This window comes from Lissotriton vulgaris, chromosome 5, assembly GCF_964263255.1.
Source record: "Lissotriton vulgaris chromosome 5, aLisVul1.2, whole genome shotgun sequence".
In the NCBI taxonomy this organism is placed as follows: domain Eukaryota; kingdom Metazoa; phylum Chordata; class Amphibia; order Caudata; family Salamandridae; genus Lissotriton; species Lissotriton vulgaris.
In genome coordinates, this window is record NC_141693.1 from 52,544,978 (window position 1) to 52,568,274 (window position 23,297).

The window sequence follows — 23,297 nt, forward strand, 5'->3', positions numbered from 1 at the left end:
ATTTGCAGCGTGAAACTTCTGCCGGATTCCTAATCCCTCACATACTCTCTTCATCACTTGACCCACAAATTGACTCCCATTATCACTCCAGATCATTCTTGGCAATCCAAATCTAGGGAAAAACTCTTTCGCTGTGGACAAGGCAGTATTGTCCTTCAAAGGGTAAGATTCCACCCATCTAGAAGAAGAGCAAACATACTTCAGGTTGTTGCACCTCTCCATGTGGATGAAATCTAGCTGCAAAGCCTCAAACGGATACGTTGGAGGAGCAAAATGACCTGCTGGAGTTGGAGTTCCCTTACCAGGATTGTACATCAAACACACCATACAGTTCTAATCTTAACCAGATTCTCTGCACACTTAGGAATTCCTGCGTTCTGCCAAACCGGAGCCAACAACTTGCAAATCCCTTTCACGCTGATATGTGCCATTCCATGAGCCATGGTAACCACTGGAAGCACATACGCATCGGGTAACAACCATCTTTGATGCTCTGACAAATCAATCCAACATCCATTCGAATCCAGTCTACCCTTACCCTCTCTCTATTCATTCAACTCTTTCTCTGTAGCTTCAGCTTGGATGGATTTCACACTCTCAATCGTATCTTCACACATACTTCTATCTGGAACCCATCTCGCCGGACCTGCAACATACATTCGGCTCATCACATTTCTCGCAGTTTCTTTCGCAACTTCATCCGCAAACGCATTTCCGCGACCAACATCATCCGTGACTTTCTTATGCGCACTGCATTTCACAATCGCTACTTGCAATGGCAAAATAAGTGATTCAAGAAGTTCGTTCACCAACTGACCATGCTGGATCCTAGTCCCATGCGAAGTCAGGAACCCACGTTCATGCCACAAACGTCCAAAACTATGAGCCACACCAAACGCATACTGACTGTCAGTGTACACATTCACTCGTTTACCTTTCGCCAACACACACGCTCTCGTTAATGCAATCAACTCTGCTGCTTGCGCCGAATTGTGTGGGATACGTGCAGCTTCAAGTATCGTATGCAAAGTCGTAACAGCATATGCCGCAGTCGTATCGCCATTCGGAAGCTTAAAACACGAACCATCAACCCACAAAGTACCATCACACTCTGGAAGAGGAGTATCCTTAAGGTCTATCCTCCCTTTCGTTTCTTCCTCAGTTCTAAGGAAACAGTCATGTTGTTCTTCAACATTATCTGTCTCAACTGAAATCGGCAACAACGTGGCTGGATTCAACGTGTTGCATCTTTTAATGTGCACATGACTCGCTAACAAGGTCAATTCGTAACCCGACAACCGAGCACTAGTTAAGTGCTGTGTCTTGGTACGATTCAACAAGGTATCCACTGCATGTGGAACCATCACAATCAATGTATTGTCCATTACCAAACCAGCAGACTGTCGAATCGAGATAGCCGCTGCCGCTGTAGCTCTTAAACAACTCGGCAATGCTCTAGCTACAGGATCCAAAGTCGACGAAAAATAAGCACATGGACGCTGCTTATCGCCAAACTGCTGAGTCAAAACTGACAATGCGCATCCCTCTCTCTCGTGGACATACAATGTGAAAGGCTTGCTGTAGTCGGGGTACCCAACACAGGAGCCGAACACAACGCATCGCGTAATTCTGAAAAGCTCTTCTGACATTCGTCAGTCCAAGGAATAGGATTTGGAGTATCCTTAACAGTAAGAGCTATCAAAGGTTTCGCCAGCAGCAAAAAATTAGGGATCCACTGTCTACAATACGATGTGATACCTAGAAAAGCACGTACTTCTCTCTGAGTCGTAGGCACACTCATTTTCACAATGGCTTGAATTCTTTCTGGGGTCAGTTTCCTTCCCTCCTTCAATAAGAGGTGACCTAAGTAGGTAACTTCTTGTCGACAATATTGCAATTTCGAAAGAGAAACCTTATGATGGAAATCAGATAGATGACGTAACAACGACAAAGTAGCCTCTTTACAAATCTCTTCATTGTCAGCAGCAACTAACAGATCGTAGACGTACTGTATCAAAGCAGCACCATCAGGTAACACCAACAAATCAAGTTGTGTCTTCAAAGCTTGGCTATAGATTGATGGACTCTAACAATAGCCTTGAGGAGCGCGCTTAAAGCGGAAACTTCGTCCTCCTAAAGAGAAGCCAAAGATATCTCTACTTTCCACGGCAATCGGGATGCTGAAGAAAGCATTCTTCAAGTTAATCACCGAAAACCACGTGGCTGTAGCCGGGATCAAAGTCAGTAAAGCGGTGATATCAGGTACAACAGGAAATTGCGGAACTACAATCCTATTCACTTCATGAAGATCGATCACAAACCTATATACAGGGGGTTGTGAAGAATCCGTTTGTTTCAGCACGGGCAAAACCGTCTATTGCACACATTTCCCCTAGTTTCCTCAATCACATCTTTCTCAATTAAATCATAAATGATCGCTAAAAGTGCTTGCTCGCCATCACTGGAAATCCTATATTGTGGAATACGAGGTAGTCTAGCATTCGCTTTCAACGTCACAACATACAGCGGATTCTCCAAAAGACCCGCATAGTTCGGACCAGTAGCCCAAAGAGAATCAGGGATAGACAACAATTCAGCTGGAAGTCGGTCTTTAGACAAGTACATAGGAGAGACCACTCTCTTACCCACTGTAAGCTGTACTCCTGAAGGAGAACAGTATAACGTCGCATATAATCTCTTTAACAAATCCAATCCCAACAAATTCTCACCACAACCTGTCGTCAAAATGAGGGGTGCTTCAAATTCACAAGGTCCAACAGAAATAGACAAAGGATTAGAAATTGGATTCGAAACCGGGGCGCCAGAAAAACCTACTGAAACATTAGTTAAGCCAGCCAAAGGAGTTTAGAGCGATGATATAACTCTTCGCAGCACCAGTATCCAACAGAAAAGGCTCCGACACACCTGATGCCATCACTTCAACATAAGGTCCACTCTGATCTACTGGAACTGAAACAACTCCCTCTCTTTGTCTATGGCTGTCCTGGCAATCATTACCATCCATAGTCTCACCTTCGGCATAGTAATCGTCCGCGTAGTACTGTGCCGTCCTACCAGACGCACCGTTCTGTTTATCAAAGCTATTCATAGAATTCTGTGGAGGCAAGGAACGCATATTCAGACCACGACCTCTACCTCTAGACGCTTGTTGACCACCACGTCCTCTCACACCAGAAACACCATTTGTGCGCTGTAACAGCACCGGACAACTACTCTTGAAATGGCCCTCTTCCTTGCAATACACACACTGATTAGGACCTACAAGGAAACGCTGTTGAGAATACTCGAACCTTTGCGAGTTTCTCTGATATTGCTGAGGTTGCTGATAATCGCGCTGATTATTACAAGGCGGATAAGCTTGCTGTAAAAGAACCTTTGTTTTCAGATCTTTAGTCTTCTTGTCGGCTCTATCTCTCTCATCCTTGTCTCTGTTTTCGTAATATTGTGCAGTAGCCAATATCTGTGCCGACGACGAAACTGCCCAAGAACTTTCTGAATCCTTCAACTTATTACATAACTCGGGAAGCAAATTATGTACAAACTTGTTGACGAACAACCGTTGCCCACCTTCAGTACTCATGTCTTGACCACTGTGGTCAACAAAGGTTTCGTCGAACCTAGTGAAAAAGTCAGACACACTTTCATCTTTCTTCTGTTTACACGCAGACAATTTATCCCAATTCACTCGCATAGCGGGCATTAAAATCTTCATATAATCAATAATTCTACTGGGGAGGTCTGTAATTATAGGCTCAGGTTTAGCACCACCAACTTGTCGACCATCTGCAGCGACAAGATTAACCCACGTATCACCTAACTCATGTGCATGATTCTCGTGGCGAATCTTTGCCCATAACGGTTGTGAACCACATTCCCAAACAACATGTCTATATCGGCCAGATTCATGATACATGAACCTGCAGTCTGCGATAACTCCTTGTAGTACCCTGCAGGTTTTTTACGAGGATCAGCTAGAGTCTGTTTAAGGGCCAAGACTTCAGCTCGCTTCCACGGAACATGTACCCAAACCCGCTGAAAATGAGCCGGCACGGCTGGTGGATTATTACCTGCACCAGCAGCTACCGCGTCTCTCCACACCGGAGGAACCTCCCTCATTGGATATTGGCGCGTTTTCATCCTAACAGACGGATCAGGCTCAAATAACGGCTGAGAAGGAGACTCGCTCCTAAACGACAGCAGTGTCGCTACTGCTCTTTCAACATTAGAACCCACTATAGTTCCCGTCGCAAACTCGGACTGTACACGGGACAACTCAGGCGGAGTCTGTCCCAAATCATCATCTTCCCATTCTTCACGAAGAAAAGTACACATTTTCTCAAATACATATCTCTGTTTTGGTTCTTCCCATTGCCGAAAAAGATCCATAACAGACTCTAGATCATACCTTAAAGTATTAGTAGCCCATTTACGTGCTAAATCATCCAACACCATTCGTTCTTCGGAACCAGGCAAATAACTACGTAATTGTTTACGCTCTAAAATAGGGGTCATACCTAGTGACCCAAAAAGAGGAGACAAAAGACTAGTAACGGTACTTGTCATTCTCTGTTGAACAGAAGGAGAAGTCGACACAAGGACAGGAGGGAAATCAGGGTGAGAAGTAGTAGCAGAAGGAGTAGATAATACAGGAGACAAAGTTGTAGAAGCTGGAAGCAAAGTTGGGAGCAAAGTCGGCGGCCCTTGAGGAGGCTGCGGCAAAGGAATAGGAACCGACTGAGAAGGAGCTGTGGGTGGTACAATAACGGGAGGTAAAGCAACCGGAGGTTGCGGAGGTGGTGCAGGTTGCGCAACTAAAGGTTGCGCAGGCACTGTAGCACTTTGCGCATAGGGTGGCGGCGAACTTAACAGATGGGACATCAAAGGATCTTTCTCAAGATCCTGCTTTTCATTTTGCATTGTAGGCAAAGCTGGATAGCATTTATCAATCGCCATTTTACGTTGCCTGTGCAACTGCTCACCTTCTTGTTCTTCTTCATTATCTCTAAACTGTATAGCAGCTTGCACCATTGACATACCCCGTTCTCTTTTATTCTTCTTCGCTAACTTAATTTCTTTCTGTTTGGCTTCCTTTTGCCATAGGCGGAAAGAGTCCAACATCGCCGGCCGGGCTTTCTTCTTGAACAATTTAACTTCGAGATTGTCTAAAATCTCTGTTTCAAAGCTACCATAACGGGGCCACTGTAGGACACCGTCTTTTCTCGTATATTTTACCCATATGTCATTATACGTGATAGGGCCCACTCCATGTTTGACATAAAGTTCATAGGTCGGAGTTTCAATCGGAGGAACCGGACACGAGTCCTCCAATCGGGAATCCTTTTTGCAACCGAAACAAAACCAAGTACCAAATTTGCTACGACTAGGCATCTTTGCTCACTAATCGAGCTTCAAACTTCAAGGGAATATTGAACACAAAAGCCTTGTGAACACACGAGTCCCTCGGCTTTGGAACTTGCAATACCCAAATCAAAGCGATCCCGAAGGATACCAAACAAAACTAAGGACTGGGAGACGCTCCACTCATACTTAACTGAAATGTCGATGGCGTCACCAGAAGACCCGTCTATTGTCTCGCTCTGCAAATCGTCTAAAGCGCTTCCAAGACAGGGCGACAGTCAGGGCAGCAGTCCTTCGTAGCCGTCGGAAAGCGGGGAACCTCGCAGCAAAGACTTTCGGACCACGACGACATACAGGGGTCGCTGAAGTGGCAGGCCTTCCTCCAGAATTTTTACACGAAGCTCCTCACAATCTTCGGGCTTGGACCGGAACAGCTGAAGTCGCCCCACATTGGGCGCCAACTGAAGAACCGGGTTTACTTAGAACCCAGCGGCGCCAGGGATAACGCCCGATGTCTTTGAGTTCCCCTGCCTTGGCAAACAGAGACACGGGACACTTCTAGATGACGTCAAAGACCAAGTTTATTGGTTGCAACCAGGAACAGAGATCTACGAAGCACAACACGGGTGGTTCGCCAGAGACTGCACAAATTCTATGGAAGCGGAGCATCGTCCTTTATGCCAAAAATCAAGTCTTAGGCAACATTCCAGGCTAGCATGAAACTGACCAATGAGCAAGTGACATTTCAAACATATCGCATAACGACAGTCCCACTTTCCGTTGTCCAGCCCCAAAAGATGATCAAGCGAATTCCAGTTTTCCTGTTCGATCAGGCCGGACAAACCCGTCATAAAGATCTCAACCCAAATCAGTGATTAAGCCATAAAGGAAGGAACAGAATCAGATGAGAAGCAAGATAGAAGGGTGTGTGTATGTACCATAAAACCACCAATGTCCTGCTCTTTGATCTTTATCTGACCAGCTGCTTAACAAGGAACTGGCTCAGCGAGGTCAGCCTCGGGCAAGGGAGTCAGTTCGGCCAGGTCACACAAGAGTCAGCTAAGGTGTACGTGTCCCAAAGACTCGTTCGGCCATAGTCATCGACCTATGTGAGGGCAACCACACAAAATGGCTGCCACATACAAAATGGAACCCGAGGGTTCAAACGAAATCCCTGAATACGTAGTGTTCTCATTGATCGATTATAACGAAAACACTCGTACACACCGCACTCATCATTTGCGGTTCGCTGATACCAAAATCGTCTATATCCGACGACCTTTATTGAGCAGGTTCAGAATCCACGGAACCACAAGCCTGCGTTGCGGGGATGATTATTTTTGTGCAGGAAGGGAAACATTCAGAGGAGGCTTTTGTCTCTTTCTATGTGTGTTGCAGAATGACAGTAAAATAAAGGTATTTCTCCTCGTTGTGCCTCCAGCAATGCTAATGCTAGAGCTTTATGAATTGTCTACCGTGAGAAAGCATTAAACTTTCTTAAACTGGTGGCGCTGCCAGAGTGGGGCGGGATGACACATGTATTTCTTGAGAGCAAAGTCTAGGGTTTAAGAAAGCGTTAAGCACTTTAAATAGCACTTTGGAAGAATTTTCTGCCTGATTGATTTGGTTAGAAATATAAGTTGTCAATTTTATGTAAGGCTTCAGAAGAGTAAGTGATTCTTGGGGGTACCTCAGTTCTGATGTAAGGGAGGCAGGGGTTCTGGCTCCTGGCGACGAACGGGCGCCGACGGGTTTCCGCACTCGCCTCCTTGGGGCAGAGTAACAGCGCAGCGATGTGTGCTGCGTTGCTTTGCTGTGGATCTATCAAGCCGCTTAAGGGTTGTATTGTGGTGCAAAAGCAGCTCAATCCATTCATAAATATGGCCCTAGGGATCATCTTTCTCTGGTTCCATGCCCAATTCTGAAACAGTCTAAGGTGAATTTGTTTATTCTGATCAGGGCCGTCAATGTTGGTACAGAAATGTAATTGACCTAATAAAGTTAGCCTAAAAGCCATTTCTGCTTTTAGGAAAATTATAGATAAATGTTTGTTTATCACTTGAGCTCACTTGAGAAGGGGCGTGGCCAAGCTAGAGCTCACTGTAGACCCTTGTCTGATAATGAATCCATGTTGCCCGGGATGACCAAATCTGGGGCTCAAGACCACCACACCCATGTAGATAAAAATGTGGATTACAGTTTCTTTTCAATGAGAAAATGTGAGACTTTTCTATTTCAAAGATGGGGAAACTCTTGCTCCTGTTAGAATGGTGGTCCGTAGCCCGTTAATGTGACCTCTTGAGGAATCTTCAGAAAGACTGGATGAAAAACCCTGACAGTTCCTTGTATTGCTCTCACTGAAGACCATGAGGAACAGTATCCGGAGCATCCCAAAGCGACCTCACGGCTTCCTTAATATCTGTAACTCTGAATGTGAATTTAAGATACAAGACGGTGCCTGGGTCCAAGACCACAAGAATAACAGCCATAAAAAGCAAAGATATTGATAGGAGATTGGACCCCTTCACAATACCCGCCACAAATCTTGCTTACAATGTTGGTAGCGTGTATGCCACTCACCCATCCCAATATGCAGGTTAGTTCTTCCTGCATGGTTCTTGCATGTCAGTAATCTATCCCAATATAAAGGTCAGTTCAGCCTACGATGTTGCATGCTCCCCAGTAACCGATGCAAATATAAAGGTGAGTTCAGCCTACAGTGTTGCTTGCATGCCAGTAACCCATCCCAAATAAAACTTCAGTCCAGCCTACAGTGTTGCTTGCATGCCAGTAACCCATCTCAATATATACTTCAGTCCAGCCTACAGTGTTGCTTGCATGCCAGTAACCCATCCCAGTATAAAGCTGAGTTCAGCCTATGGTGTCAAATGCATGTCACTAACCCATCCCAGTATACAGGTGAATTCTGCCTGCGATGTTGCATGCATGCCAGTAGCCCATTCCAATATAAAGGGCAATAAAACAGAAACAAAACTCAAAAGGGAGTGCCTCAAGAGTCCAACAATTGTATTGGAGAGTTTGGTCTCTGTGTTTCTTCTCTCCTCCTTTCACGAAGTACACATAGTTCATTGGTGTCAATATCAATGTACTCTTCTCCAATATCAAAGTAACATTGGAGCAGTGGTTTGAAGTCTCAAAACAATGCTCTTTATTATTCTTCAGTACATCGAAGAAACACCCAGCCAATGTGTTCCGTCCTCTGAGAGGACTCAAAGAAAATTTACATATGTACATTTACAATCATATCTAAAAGCACATCATACAAAATAAATGATTAATCCATTACAATTCATATACAGTCTTACAACGTACACACACAGGCTCACACGGAACAACGTTTACATACAAACCATATTTTAAAACAATACGTTGTATCACTTATTACATGCACATTGTTTTCCTATAACATACTAACACATAGTTCACCATTGAAAAGACATACAATCACCAATCCCCCATTTTATTGACAAAATACATTTCCATCATTTATCCTACCAAATCAGAGTGTTATATGAACACCTTTCTAGTGAATAGTTCATTAATAATTTACCACGTCCTCAACTCGGATATCTAATCCAATAACCTTACTTAATGTATTTAGTTACAGCAATGTCACAGCGAAGTCTAAGTGTAAAATCGATCAATTATCCCCGAAATACCTAGTTTTACAAAAACATATTAAGATGTACAGGATTCATATTAACATCAAAAAAAGATTTTTACGGGGCATGGCTAGCAGCCAACGATGGCGGCCGCAGCTTAGAGAGGCTCCCGAGGCAAGGCGGCTTCCCGCAGCAATCCGTTCCATTTATCCGTGTCTTCACGAGCTCTAAGGGGAGGACCAGACCCGGAGGCCGTGCGGCTACCAACGCAGCAACTTTGGGGTCGGCGACGGCCCGAATTAGCATCGAACCGCCAGACGGAGACCGGAGTGGGGAAAGGCCTAATGTCTGCCTGGAAGCAGCGGAGTCGCGGCAAGTCTATAACCGGCCGGAAGTGACCTGGTGGCGGCGGTGTGGAGCAGTAAGCCCCAGCCTATCGTGAGTGTTGCTCCGAAAACCCGGCAGATTACTCTCCGGAGGACCGAAGACACGAGATGAACTCCGCGACGCCCATCGATCCTCTACAACTCCGCAGGATTTGGCCAGGGGCGCGGAAGGAGCAGCGAAACTCGAACGCAACGCCGCCATTTTACTGACTACGCAGATACCACCTCGCGGGCCTACACACGGGACAGACGCCACTACAAGTGCAGGACCCGACCCGATCTGTCCTCCACCCTGCTGCAGCCTCTGGCAACGTCAACACCAAGTGCACTATGTCGAACAGGGGACCCAAGAACAGCACCACCCAAGTTAAATTGGACAAATTCGCGTATGAAAGGCAGACGCCACCCCAAGACCAACGCAAGACCTCGGGGAAAACAACGGAAACCGAGGGGGCGAAAAAGGCCACGCTTGAAGATGTCCTGGCGGCTTTAGCCCAGGTGCAGGCGACAGTGGGGGTGACGGCCACGGAAGTCACGCTGATACGGGCGGACCTCCAGAAAATTAGTGAGAAAGTCAAACAGGTCGAGGTGGTCACTAAATCCTTGGTTGAGGATGTTTCCGAACTGCAAACAGCAATGGAGCGTTTACAGACAGACAACAAACAGCTCAGAGATAAACTGGATGACCAGGAAGGCCGTTCCCGGCGCAATAACGTCCGAATTCTAGGTGTGCCGGAATCCGAAGACACGGGGGCGATGGACCTCTATGTGGAGGACTTGATTAAAAGCCAGCTCCAGCCCAAAGGACTCTCGAATTTCTTCTCCGTGGAGAGGGCCCACCGAGTTCCGGGGGGAAAACCAAAGTCTGGAGGCTCGCCCCGACATATCTTGGCTAGACTATTTAATTTCAGGGACCGTGACGCCATATTACAGGCCGCGAGAGTGGCACCGGCCATTCAAATTCAGAACTCAAGGATTGCCTTCTTCCCGGACTACACAGCCGAAGTTTCCAAGAGGAGAAGGACGTTCCTGGAAGTTAAACAAACGCTGAGAGAAAAGGAACTACCATACTCGATGCTCTTCCCGGCTCTGCTCAGAGTCATAGCAGACAAAAAGGTGTGGTTTTTTGACTCTCCGGATGCTGCCCGGGACTGGCTGGAGGGATGGCACACTGTTGGTCGGCAGCGAAAAACTCATAGACCGGACCACGGAAGCGCAGGCCACAGCAAAAATGGCTCACAAACGTCTGGTCGTGGGGGTGGAGCAGAGAGATCTCCCTCCCGCAGCTTTACAGGAGCAGGAGGAGAGGAATAATTCCAAACCCGGGATCTGTTTCAGTGACAATCAATGCTTATTGACTTTACATTCTCTTTGCTGCACATGGACTCTGGCATGGCTAACCCAGGAGCACGCAGGGATGCCGCCTGCTCGGGGAGACACTCTCCCCCCTACACGCAAGTACTCTGGTTGAGGGATGGGTTAAGCATTCTGCTCAGTTGGGGGGGCGGGCAGTTAAAAGTCCGTTAGGCAGGGATGCAGGGAGGGGGGGAAGAGGGAAGGGATGTTTTTTGACTGTTAGGAAATTGTATGTTAGGTCACTGAAGAAGACGAAATATTCACCCGAGCTAATCCCGGAAGGGGAGAATGAAGTGAGGCTTCCAACCTACACGAGAACGCTTATCATCCTCCAGCACATTTACACACCCGCCATGGCTGCCACACCTCTCCACCAGCACCTAGTGGCACCCCTGGGGCCAAATGGCTGACATCCCAGCGGCTGACGGGGGGAATGTAGACCCCGAGACACAATGCCCCTCCCTACGCTTACTGTCTTGGAACGTGAGAGGGCTGGGGGATAAAGTGAAGAGGGGGCTAGTACTCACCGCACTTAAGAGACACAAACCCACAGTAGCACTATTACAGGAAACCCACTTAACAGGGGAGACCACCAAGGCCTTAAATAGAAGAGGATACAGGATGATGGTCCACTCGGATTTCACGTCTGGTTCTAGGGGTACCGGAATTCTAATGCATAAAAACACACGATTCCTCCCCCTGCAAACTAAAACGGATGACCAAGGCTGCTTTGCAGCGCTACAAGGACAATGGGAGGGGAGACTCTTCAACCTAGTTTCAGTATACATCCCACCAGCACTTCAATCGGTGCACCTCCCTAAACTGGGCGAGTTTCTCCTATCTCTCCCGGAAGGGGAAGTTATTCTCGGGGGAGACTTTAACGCAGTTCTGAACACACAGCTTGACAGGTTCCCAACACCAGCCTCCACGGGAGGGGTCTCCCGCCTTCAGCAATTCTTAACAGCCATGGGACTGATCGATATTTGGAGACACCTCCACCCCATTGTACGGCAATTCACTTTCCATTCTGCAGTACATGGTAGTCTGTCTAGAATCGATCACTTCCGGACCCTAGGGGATGGACTCCATTACATAGACGCGATGGAGATCCACCCGCGGGGGTCTCGGACCACTCCCCACTGACCCTCACACTCTCCTCACAGGCACAAAGACGTAAACGCATCTACCCCATACATGCTGCATACCTCAAGATCCCCCAAGTTCGCAAAGCTCTTAAAAAAACAACAACACAATACTACACTGAGAATATACACTCGGTACGTTCTGCCGAGGTGCTTTGGGAGGCGTATAAAACGGTGCTGCGGGGCCACGCTATTAATTCCGTCACGGGCTTCAAAAGACAACGGGCTCAGGAGCTGATTGCTCTGGAGTTGACCCTACAGACACTGACTACAACTCATGAACAACATCCCACTCCATCCACCCTGCATGCACTCACCTTACAACAACAGCTGTACAATGATCATCTGCGCACACGGGTCAGGGAAAGCCTGTCCGACACTCAGAATAGGATCTATGAAGTGGGCGATAAGGCTGGGAAAATGCTGGCGTGGCTCGATAAAAGAGATGGGAACTCGAGAGGCATTCCAAGACTGAAAGATGAACGCGGGGAGATTCACACTAACCCGAGACACATAGTAGAATTGCTTGCAGACCACTTCGAACGGGTGTACACCCCCGAACACACGGTAACGCCAGAGATGGCCAGAGACGTGTTGGCCCCAGTTGGGGTCAATACATTAACCCCGGAAATATCAGAAGAGTTAGAAGCGGACATCACCGCTGACGAAATTCAACTGGCGATCCGTGCTTTGAACCCGGGCAAGGCAATGGGGCCAAATGGTATACCGGTGGAGTGGTATCAGGCGATGCCGGAGACCCTCAGTATACATCTGCTCGAGATGTTTAAGGACTGTTTGGATAAAGGTACGTTCCCACCGGATCAGAGAGCGGCAACCATAGTGGCCATCTCTAAGCCAGGCAAGCCGCCTGAAGATTGCTCCTCATATCGCCCCATATCGCTGCTTAATGCAGAAGCCAAAATTTTGGCTAAACTCCTAGCACTGAGAATTTTGCCCCACCTATCATCCCTTATACACCCGGACCAGTCCGGATTCATGCCCCATCGTAACACAGCGCTAAACTTGCGCAGATTGCATGGAGTGCTGGCACGGGCGGACACAGTAGACACTCAAGCAGTGATTATGGCACTCGATGCTAGGATGGCCTTTGACCTTGTGGAATGGGCCTATTTATTTGAGACCTTATCACGCTTGGGATTCGGGCCCCACTTCATCGTATGGGTGAAGTTACTGTACACTGACCCACGGGCACGAGTGGTGGCCAACGGCCATATCTCCCGAGAGTTTTCCTTGGGTAGGGGCACGAGACAGGGCTGCCGCATATCACCATTGTTGTTCGCTCTCTCACTGGAACCCCTCGCGACACTGATTAGAACTTCGCCCCACCTTCAGGGTATTTGCTGGAAGGAAGGCTGGGAGGATCGACTGTCCCTATATGCGGACGACATGCTAGTCTATCTCACCAACCCGGAGACAGGAATCCCCGCTCTACTACACCTTTGTGACACCCATGGAAAGATATCCGGATATACACTGAACTGGGGCAAATCCGAATTGTACATCCTGAAGGGTCAGGCCCCGGTCCTTGACTCGGACTGCCCTTTACGGATAGCCGGCACATCGTTTAAATACCTGGGCATTCATGTCACCAGAGACCCAGCAGAATTCGTGGCCAAAAACTTGAAACCCCACCTAGACAGACTCAAACGAGATGTACATTTCTGGTCGGGACTCCCACTGACACTTTTGGGGCGAGCAGCACTCTACAAGATGATGGCCCTGCCCCGTTTCCTCTACGTCCTCGAAAATACACCCTACCCGGTGATCCCAAGGTTCTTCCAAAAGGTGGCAGCACTAGTCTCCAACCTCCTATGGGGGAACCTCCCCGCCCGTATAGCACAATCCAAACTACATAGGGGGTGGTATGATGGTGGTATTGCTTTACCCAACCTAAAGTTGTACTACTGGGTGGCGCACCTCAAACCCATTAACCAGTGGATCCACACTTTACAAACCGAACCGGCATTCCAAGCAGATAGAGCGCAACTTGGCACTGACAGTCTACTAGCCCCATTATATGACCGACGTAAAACGCGCACATTAATGGGACCCACCAGGCTTACTGTAGAAATCTGGCACACGGCAACGGCGGCCCTGGGTTGGAAGGGTAGAATTACCAAGCTAACCCCGCTATGGGACTCTCGAGTCCTCGGCAACATGAGGAACAGCAAGGGTTTCTCACACTGGGACACAATAGGAATCTCCACAGTGGGCGATCTTTGGGAGAGGGGTGGAGTGATACCCTTCCAGAGACTGAAAGAACTATATGAACTCAGCGACAGGGAGCTCTACAGATACGTTCAGATTCACCACGCACTATTAACTGCCTTGTCCGCCGATACTGATCTGCCTGAGTCTTCCCCGCTGGAAGACCGCCTCCTTACGGACTTTATGGTCGAGCGCGCTACATCCCTTACATACCGCAAACTACTTAATAACCTACCAGACCCAACATTGCCCCTGAAGGAGAAATGGGAGGGGGACACCAGTGAGATGTACGAGCAGGAATGGAATGAGGCGCTAGCTTCTCCTAAGGAAGTGGGCATCTCAGCGCTGCTGAGATTAGTTCAATTAAAAATTTTACACAGAGTATATTACACAAGGACAATGCTACACCGTATTCACCGGACACAACGTCCATATTGCCTGCGGGGGTGCGGGGAGGAGGGTACATTTTACCACACCATCTGGGACTGCCCCCGGATTCAGGAATATTGGAGACAGATACTGCGAACGATTTCACAAACACTAGAAACATCATTATTGCCAGACCCAAAAAGGTGCCTCCTAAACGTGTGGGAACCTACAGATATTTCCAGATATGACCAAATCTGGGTCACAGTGGGGTTGCTTATAGCGAAACGAGATATTGCACAAAAATGGGGAGTGGCGGAGGTACCAACCAAGTCAGTGTGGTGTCGGAATATGGATAGAGTAATGATAACGGAACGGGCGGTATACTCCAATCGTGCCTGCCCGGGAAAGTGGAATAAAATTTGGACCAAATGGAATGTATATAGGGGGGAAATTTGTGATCCTTTGCCAGAAGACGAACAAGATGATTCAGATGAGGAAGAGGCAGAAGGCTAGTCTACCGCACAGATTGGGGGAAGAGGGCACTGGAGGCGAGGTGGAGATGTTCAGTCGTATTGTAGTGCAGGGAACCCACGGGTGAACTTTGGGGGTCTCAACTTGGGAGAGTTGTCCACAATGACAAGTATACAGTGATTGGGTTCAAGTGGTGAGCTGGGGAAGACACTGGTGAGGGACATCTTGGTAAAAAGACTATACAAACATGATATTGTCATTTACGTGATCGCTTTGATATTCCTAACATTTATTTTGTATTCCTGTTGATCGGGGGGGGGGGAGAAAAACACAAAAACATCATACCAAAAACCAATAATTCTTGAAAAGACTTATGCTAATGCTGCACCTTTTCCTTCCGGCAGCTGTACCGTTGTTTCTGATACTGTAAAGTGACTATTGAATGTACATTGTTGCCATTTGATCTAAAGACTGCTATAGCGGCCAGCCCGTTGGGTTGTAGGCGTTCCGCTGTGTAATTTGATGGTGCAATAAAGGTTTTTGCAAAAAAAAAAAAGAAAAAAGATTTTTACATTTAATTAAAAAAATATTCCTATTGGAAAAAGACCTATGGGGTCATTAGGATGGCGGGCGGACTTTGTCCGCCTGCCATCCTTTTGTGAAATGGGACATCGCTGTGGGGGTCCCGTCGGTGACATTAGGATGCGCCCGCCATTAGGATGCGCCCGCCACACTGGCGGGCGCATCCTGCATTCTTGGAATTGCGTCGGGTGGTGCTCTCAGCACCGCCCGCCGCAATGCCAAGAAGGCATGTCGTGCACTTCCATGCACAACGTGGCAGGCACCTCGCGGTTGTGCATGGAATTGCAGGGGGGTACCAGAGGTACCCCCCCATTTGCACCCCCCAGAATCCCTGGGGGCCCGCTACAGGCCCCCAATTGCGTGAACCGCCTGCCTTTCCCCGCAGACATACTAATATGGATGGCGGTGTCTCTCAGACACCGCCACCATGTTAGCAGCTTTTCCGCACGATCGACACTTCAACAGGGCGGGAGACTGGCAGGCGAAAAGACCGTCCGCCGCCATGGTAATGTGGCGGGGGGAAATTTAAAGCGGGCGGATCGCCATACCAATGACCCCCCAGTATCTACAAATTCTATTAATATTTAACCTGATATTTGATATCTTTCTATTTTTTTTGTTAAGGGCATAAAATGTTCAACTCCTCACTTGGAACACTTGTACTGCTCCTACATTGTTGTAGGGAAATACCCGGTGACCATATATAAATATCACAGCTTCATATCCACACTCCATTGGGTTCTGTAAAATATAAATCAGGAAAAACATTTTTACCCTCCCAAAAAAGTTTAATTATTCTAAATCTCAGCTTGATATCCATCATAGAGTCCCTTAGGAAATCATTCCATGCTATAACACCATAAAGTTACACACTTCAAACAAGTAAAGGACCCCCCTCTATATATGAGTTAATCTTCTCCAAAATCACTAATCTTGACCTATACGTATCAAAAAAAGAGCAATCCCAAGTGCATAATATCCAAAGACTACAAACAGAACCAACTACTTTCCAATACATTGGGTAAAAGCACCCGAGCCACAATGCAAGCAAAATATAATTCACTCTTTTCGCCACTGACCTGTAAGCTCAAACTGAATAATACGACAAGCCAGCACCGTCACTAACCTTCTGAATCTTTGTAGATGACACTGATTCTATAAAGACATTTTACACCATTCACCATCCACCTTGGTTAACATAACCGATCACTCTGCCTCAACGACTTTAACGGACCAAAAACACATTTGGACCAGAAAGGAAAAACCCTTTCCTGTGAATTCATTGGTTGTTAGGATAGTCCAATCACAGTAGTTAAAAATCTATGGTCACTCCTACCACTATTATGGTCCAGAAACATTATTTGACCAGAAATGAACAGCCCTTTCCTGTGAATTATAACAACCAATGAATAGATGAGGGCTCCAGAGATCCATCTCTGGAGCTGGTTTCAGGCAGTTCCTGATAATGTATTTATTTGCCCAGAATGGTCAGGCCAAAGTTTGTGTTCACTCAGACGTGGCAGTTACTGGGAGTAGAGGTGGGTGTGCATTGATGGAATCGGAGACAAAGGCACAAAAGAGGGAGATGCCTTCCAACTCAGCTGCTACACAAAACTGTCCACAGCAACCATTCTGGAGACGAATGAAAGAGGAAGTGATCCGGATCTGTCCCGGTACATCTAAGTGGCACCTGTCTCCCTCCTTCCTTCCAGAGGAGCCTGGTCAGCTTCAAGGACTTTAATATACCCATAACCTCCCTCCTTGTTTGGCAGACTTTTTCCATCTTTCCGTCTTCCGTATTGGGTTGCATTGACACACAGCAGAAACAAAATTAAATCCACTTAGGTTAACGCACAAGAGACACGTTCCACGCTCACCCTAATCCACACATGCAACACTCATAGTGCACACACAGTCTTTATACATGTCTTCTGCAGCCTACCCACAGCCCCTTACCCTAACTGTTCAGACTTAGCTGGCCATATATTAAAAGGCAGGCTCTATAGGTTACAGCTCCTAATTCCATTTTAACAGCGACTACAGTGGGTGAGACCTTCTTAGGAAGACTTACAACACAGGAGAGGTCAAGGACCAGTGGTGAAAAGGTGAACTCTTGGGGTTTTCAGGGGTAGAGACCCTTTTTAAAGTACACAGCCTATCATAGCCTCTGTTGTGTCATGTGACCTCTTTCAGAACATTACAGATTGTGCTGTGTCATGGGATTTCCATTCTGGATATCACCGCCTGTGTCGACAGAATATCAGACTTTGTACGCGGCTGTGGGGGCAGCTCCCAATCTCTTCAAACAAGAGATAGAAGAGTCAATGAATCTTAAATTTCCAAACACATTTCACTCCTAAAGTAATACTAAATGTTAACATCTTCTGTGGAAACTGATCTCATTGCATTTCTTTCTCTGTTTTGCAGGATGTCAAGAGCACCCTGAGCAGGTAAGGCTGATGTATTATCCTCCTCTCAGTGTGTATGAAGCATGCCTTGCTGCTGCAGTGTGCAAAGTCCACTACTGAGCTCACAAATCCCTATCCTGAAAAATAAATATGTCAAAAACCTAATTTTGTAAAATAAATACTATTCACCTATGGTCCTCAAAAAGTTAGGTCCAGTACTTTGAAAGATCTAAACTGTACCTGCACTATTCTCCCTGGTCTCAGAATCCACAATATATCCACACGTTCTTTCAAACCCTTCATTTTGTTTTGAGAAATCTTCAGATCCTCATAAAAACTTTATTGAGATCTCAGAATTCTGCTGAGTCCTCTGAAAACATCAGTGAGTCCTGATAATTCTCACTCGCATCCTCTGGAAACTCGTTTGACTGCTGAAATAATTGAACTTCTTTACATTTCGTTAACTTACCACCAGTCTTATAAAAAGTGCCATGATCGCACAGCCAACTTCATTGCATTCCTGGAAAACCCCTCAAGTTTTCTGTCAGGTTTAGGGATTGTGCACAGCTGGTCCTCGATGCCAATCTCAAACCTCTTGTCACATATCGCTCAAAAAGGCCTTTGGAAAACAGTTTCCAAGGATATTCTCAAAGGGGAAAGAGCGGATAGAGTGGAGGGATCCACACGGGACTCAGTGGGTCCCAGAGGGTGAGTGTCACAAGCACTGAATTCTGATGAATAGTTAAGGCACAGACTTGTAGCTAGGAAAGTAATCACACTGCAGACCGAGTATGGTGAAACATACCCGACCATATGATTAACTCCAGATCCGCACCCTTCCCGCTTCAATGTATAAATGCCCCAGTTTTAGGCCTTAGCTTTTTATCCACACAGTAGGTGATCTTGAGCCCAAGGGTGACAGGGACAGAACCATTAAACCCTTTACTGTACAGAAAAGATAAAATGTGAACAACAGGTACAAAAGCGAACAAACTAAAACGAAGGAATCAAAGAAACAAATGAGAGCACCGCCAGGCACAAACTAGTCTGGCAAGCAAGAACCTCAGAACACTCAAAAGCTGCTCGGCAAGTTGTTTTTGAAAGTTGTTTCCAGTTGACTCTGCCTGAATAGTCCCAGAAACCTTCTAGCGCCACCTCTTCTCTGACCTGTGTCTCCTGAGCTCCATCCCCAGTCTGTGCCTCGGGGTCCACAGGCCCATTGTCCAGCTCTTCCAGTGACCTGCTGCTGTTCTAGTTTTACAACCCTGGGCCTTGATGGTAATATTCTTCCTACTCTTGTGGCTGCAAATCTTAAATTCTGACATGGCTGAGATTGTCCTTTTATTTGCCACAATTCAAGATGTCCCAACAACTGGGTTAGAATTTCCTAATCATGATGACAATCCTCAAAACATCTGTTTTGTGCTTCCAAATATGATTATAATTTGCTTAAAGACAAATACTTTGTCCAGTTGGCTCCTTGTAATCCGAAGAGGTCTCATCCAGTTCTCATAAACCTCATTGTAATCCATAGATCTGCTCCTAGACCTGTTAATCTCTCTCCAGTCTTCCTTGTCTTCCCTCCTGTCCATCCTTTTGGGTCTCTAGAAGTCTTGTTTCAATCCTCAAACCTCTGCCCTGGTTACTAAGGGCTCATTCTAGGAGCAAATGCTTCCAGTCCCAGTGTCTTCCTTTCAGTCCCTCTCTTGGGTGTTTAGAAGCCTCCTTTCAATCCTCAGCCCAATTCAGCGAGAGTCAATAGTGTATTGCTCGTACATCATATCATCTTAAGCAGTTTTGCCTGTACATAAACACACTCGCACACCGGCCCCTGGTAAGAACAAGCCGGGAGCAGCGGAGCCAAATAGGAAAGACCGCAGGGTCGTACCCTCGATGAAGTGAGTCTGTGTGTGTACGGAGTGGCACGGGAATGGTTTTGTTGGTCACGTGCATAGTATGCCTACCGGGTGCGAGTCGCCCCTCCCCCCTATAAAAGACATGAAGCAGGTTGTTGTCATTCACCGCGTAGTCTTTATTAAAACTTCACACAGTGGGATTAATCCTTTATTCAACTTGAATAAGGTTTAAGGTAAATCTTTCAAATTACTTGCATGTCAACACAACAGCGTTAAATAATCTCAAAGTTATAGATTGCCATTATATTTACGCCCCGCTCTCCAAGGGGCCTTTTTGCTTGTCCTTTGGGCTGTGCCAGCAGGCTACAACCAAGATAGCCTGCTCTCCTTATGTTGACCGCCCTCCGGTCAACAGAGCCGCAGGTAAATAATCTGCCACTACTTGTGACAAACATACCGGGGTATACCCCCTCCAATGTTTATAAACCAACACCCGTCATCACAGGTAGGGCAGGAGTGGTCAGAACCACCAGCAGGTCAATCCCCCCTCTCCCGCCAACCCAGAGTCCCACCATGACTGCTTGCCCTTTCCACGGGCAGCCAGTCCATACCAAAAGGGGAAGTCCACACCCTTTTCTTGCCTGGGACCCCGCCACAGGGCGAGTAGCTTACTGGCGCGCTCGCCCTCCCCCCGACCTATATCTGGGGCCGTGGAAAACCTCCCTTCATTTCCGGGTGGGCCTTCCTCACTTGCTGTTCTCCGGCTGACCTGTGGCTGCCAGTCCTATCGTACAAGGTAAACAGTTACTACATTGACTTCCAGGCTGACCGCCATTACTTGGAGTGACATGCATTCCTTGTCAAGCTACCTGGCAGTTATGATCCGCTGAATAAAATACCCATTGATGATTGTCAGCTTGGGGAGCATCTGGAGAATCCATGGTCTAGAAGGCTACTTTACTCCATTGTACAAATATAATGCCGGAGAACGCAACGCCCGAGGAAAGAGAATGCAGAAAATGAAAAATACCGCTGACGGAACCTAAACTTAGCTAATGAAGTATCGCAGTAAATGTAACCTGCGACCCTTAGTAACTGTAGTCGGTCACATTAAGAACGTCTCCGTATATAAATGAATGCAACTTCACCTCCTTACAATGGGGAATGTGAACGCCTTGACCATGACCTGTAAACTGCTCTGATAAAGTTGCAAATTAACACCAATTATTCATAATAATGATGGTCAAGTGAGATGGACGTTTCCAGGAAGGCACATTTGTTTAGGCAGAGAAATGGCACCTTTTTTTTAAAAGTTACGCTTACTTATTAAAAACCATTCACGGTGCCACTCAAAAGAGTGGGAAATAAGTAAACCATTTCTTGCCAGAAATGAAGTTATCAGTTATTAAGACTAAGGTAACCTAGTGCTAGTCTATTGGTAAATGAGTCATGAAGCAATGGTGACGGCGACCTTTTGCACTTTTCACCATCAGGACATATAGGACGTAAACACCTATGTCCTACCGATCGAGCAGAATAACGAATTGAATTACCGAACATGAAACTGGGGAACACTCGATTCCCGTCCCCTGCTAAGTGATTGTTTACCAATTTATAAAGAATGGGATAGTCAGCTTTGGACCAACAATATAATGATGACCGCTATAAACATTTTTTTTAATCTTGAGAAAAGGAGTGGTGCAATTATCACGGAATCTTGTCAATAGGATCACTTGGGTTTACGTCCCCCAGGACGGGCTACCCATGCAAAACTTCAGAGCACAATTTAAAACACAATCTTATTTGTTGTTGAGGAAGCTGCAATATGAATAGTTTGAAATATGAACTTTGAATAGGGAGAAAAATGTAAACCAACCTGCATTACATATGTTGCTGGTGAAATGGGTGTCCACACAAAAGCATGTACTTGTGTATTACCGTGGTATTGGTAGTTCCAGATCCAATTACTTTTGTAATCCCTTAGTTCTTGCCCCGATGTTGAGCAGCCTAAATTCCTGAGTGGACATAAATACATCTGAGGGTTTTCTGCAGCTCTCATACTTCTGATGGGGCAATAACTGTTATTTCGTCACTCAGCAGAACAAACTGCCAGTCACAATGAGGGCCAATATACTATAGCGTCCAGAGTGCTATTGTCACTATACATACAGATGTTAGCGACAGCTTTCTAGCAATAGCGGGTGGTGTGAGTGCCGCTTTGCATGTCAGGTTTTCCCCCTTCCCCATGCAACATTGATGGTTTTGTCGCGATGTTGGCCCTTCCCTCCCGCTATTGCTGGAATATATATCATCATCGCGCCAATTGTTGGTAATACACATGTTTAACATGACTCTCCTCCACTGTATAAGCAAGCACATCAATGATCAGTTTATTGTAGCATAAAACAGATGTAAAATGTGCTGTAACATATGCCATGCCTGTTTTTCCAGGTATGGTGTCTATGCAGAGGATGCATAGTGTACCAACAGTTCTCCAGTTCTGCCGGTTTTGGAATGCTATAAATTGCCCTTTTAAAGTAGTGTATTTTAGAAGCAAAATACTTGTGAAGCCATTACTCTGCTTTTAAACTAAATATGAGGCTGACATAACTCTGAGAGTAATATGTGACCAATGGACAAGCACTGCTCAAGGGAAATCAACTGCTTTATACACCACATGTTCCAGCGTTCCAATGACAGTGTGTGCATCACATATTACTATAATTTGTAATGCATTAACAGCCATTACAGAGAATGTGGCCATTCTCCCTAGCGAAGTTTTGAAGAAATTAGTAACACTTTGTAAAGCACATTGCTCAAGCAAAGTTCAAAGACAACATTGATTTCTTAGTGGATTTGACACTGTATATGCTCGGGTTATAGAAAAGAATTTAAAGCACGGTTGTAGTTTTAACATATGCTATTAAGAAGCACTATTTCTGTTTCTCTCGGAAGTACTCACAGGATAAATCCACCAATATATATTGAACTTGAAGAAATGCTAACATATTTTGCACCTTGCAACACTATTTGAGTTATTTCAAGGCGACTAACTTTGTTGCCAACTCTTTAGTACTAGTGACTTATCTCATGGCTCAATTATGCAGTGCCCACGAGATCTGCTCCATGTTGTGTTCTGATAGTAACTATTTTATTTTTAGGGTAGCACAGATTTGTAACAGAATAATTACCAAAGAGTAAAATTGCCAACTGCATGGAACTCATAGGATTCAAAAGGAAGGAAAGATGTACGAGCAATCAAACCTGCAACTTGTCGGTCACACTCCTTGTGCAGTGACCCACGAAGCCCACTTCTTTTAGACCTGTGCATAGCTGCAGCTTCTGTCAATCATATGTTGCAATGACTGCAAGCCTCCTTTCATCAAAAATCAGGCAGAGACACCTTTCTGTACGTGCTGTGATAAATATTTAATGAGCGCATTGTCCAACCCCAGAAGGAATTGTCGGAGAATTAGCCAAAAGGCCATCATCATTA

The 23,297-nt window shown here is 46.3% G+C and overlaps 1 protein-coding gene across 1 annotated transcript in view; it reads left to right on the forward strand.

Annotated features, from left to right (window-relative positions):
* LOC147710125 (E3 ubiquitin-protein ligase TRIM39-like) overlaps positions 1-23,297 on the forward strand; it is a 120,221-nt gene that overhangs the window by 32,610 nt on the left and 64,314 nt on the right. The window contains exon 4 of the mRNA XM_086920823.1: positions 17,965-17,987. Coding sequence (XP_086776949.1) covers positions 17,965-17,987 — 23 coding nt within the window. The remainder of the gene's footprint in view (positions 1-17,964; positions 17,988-23,297) is intronic.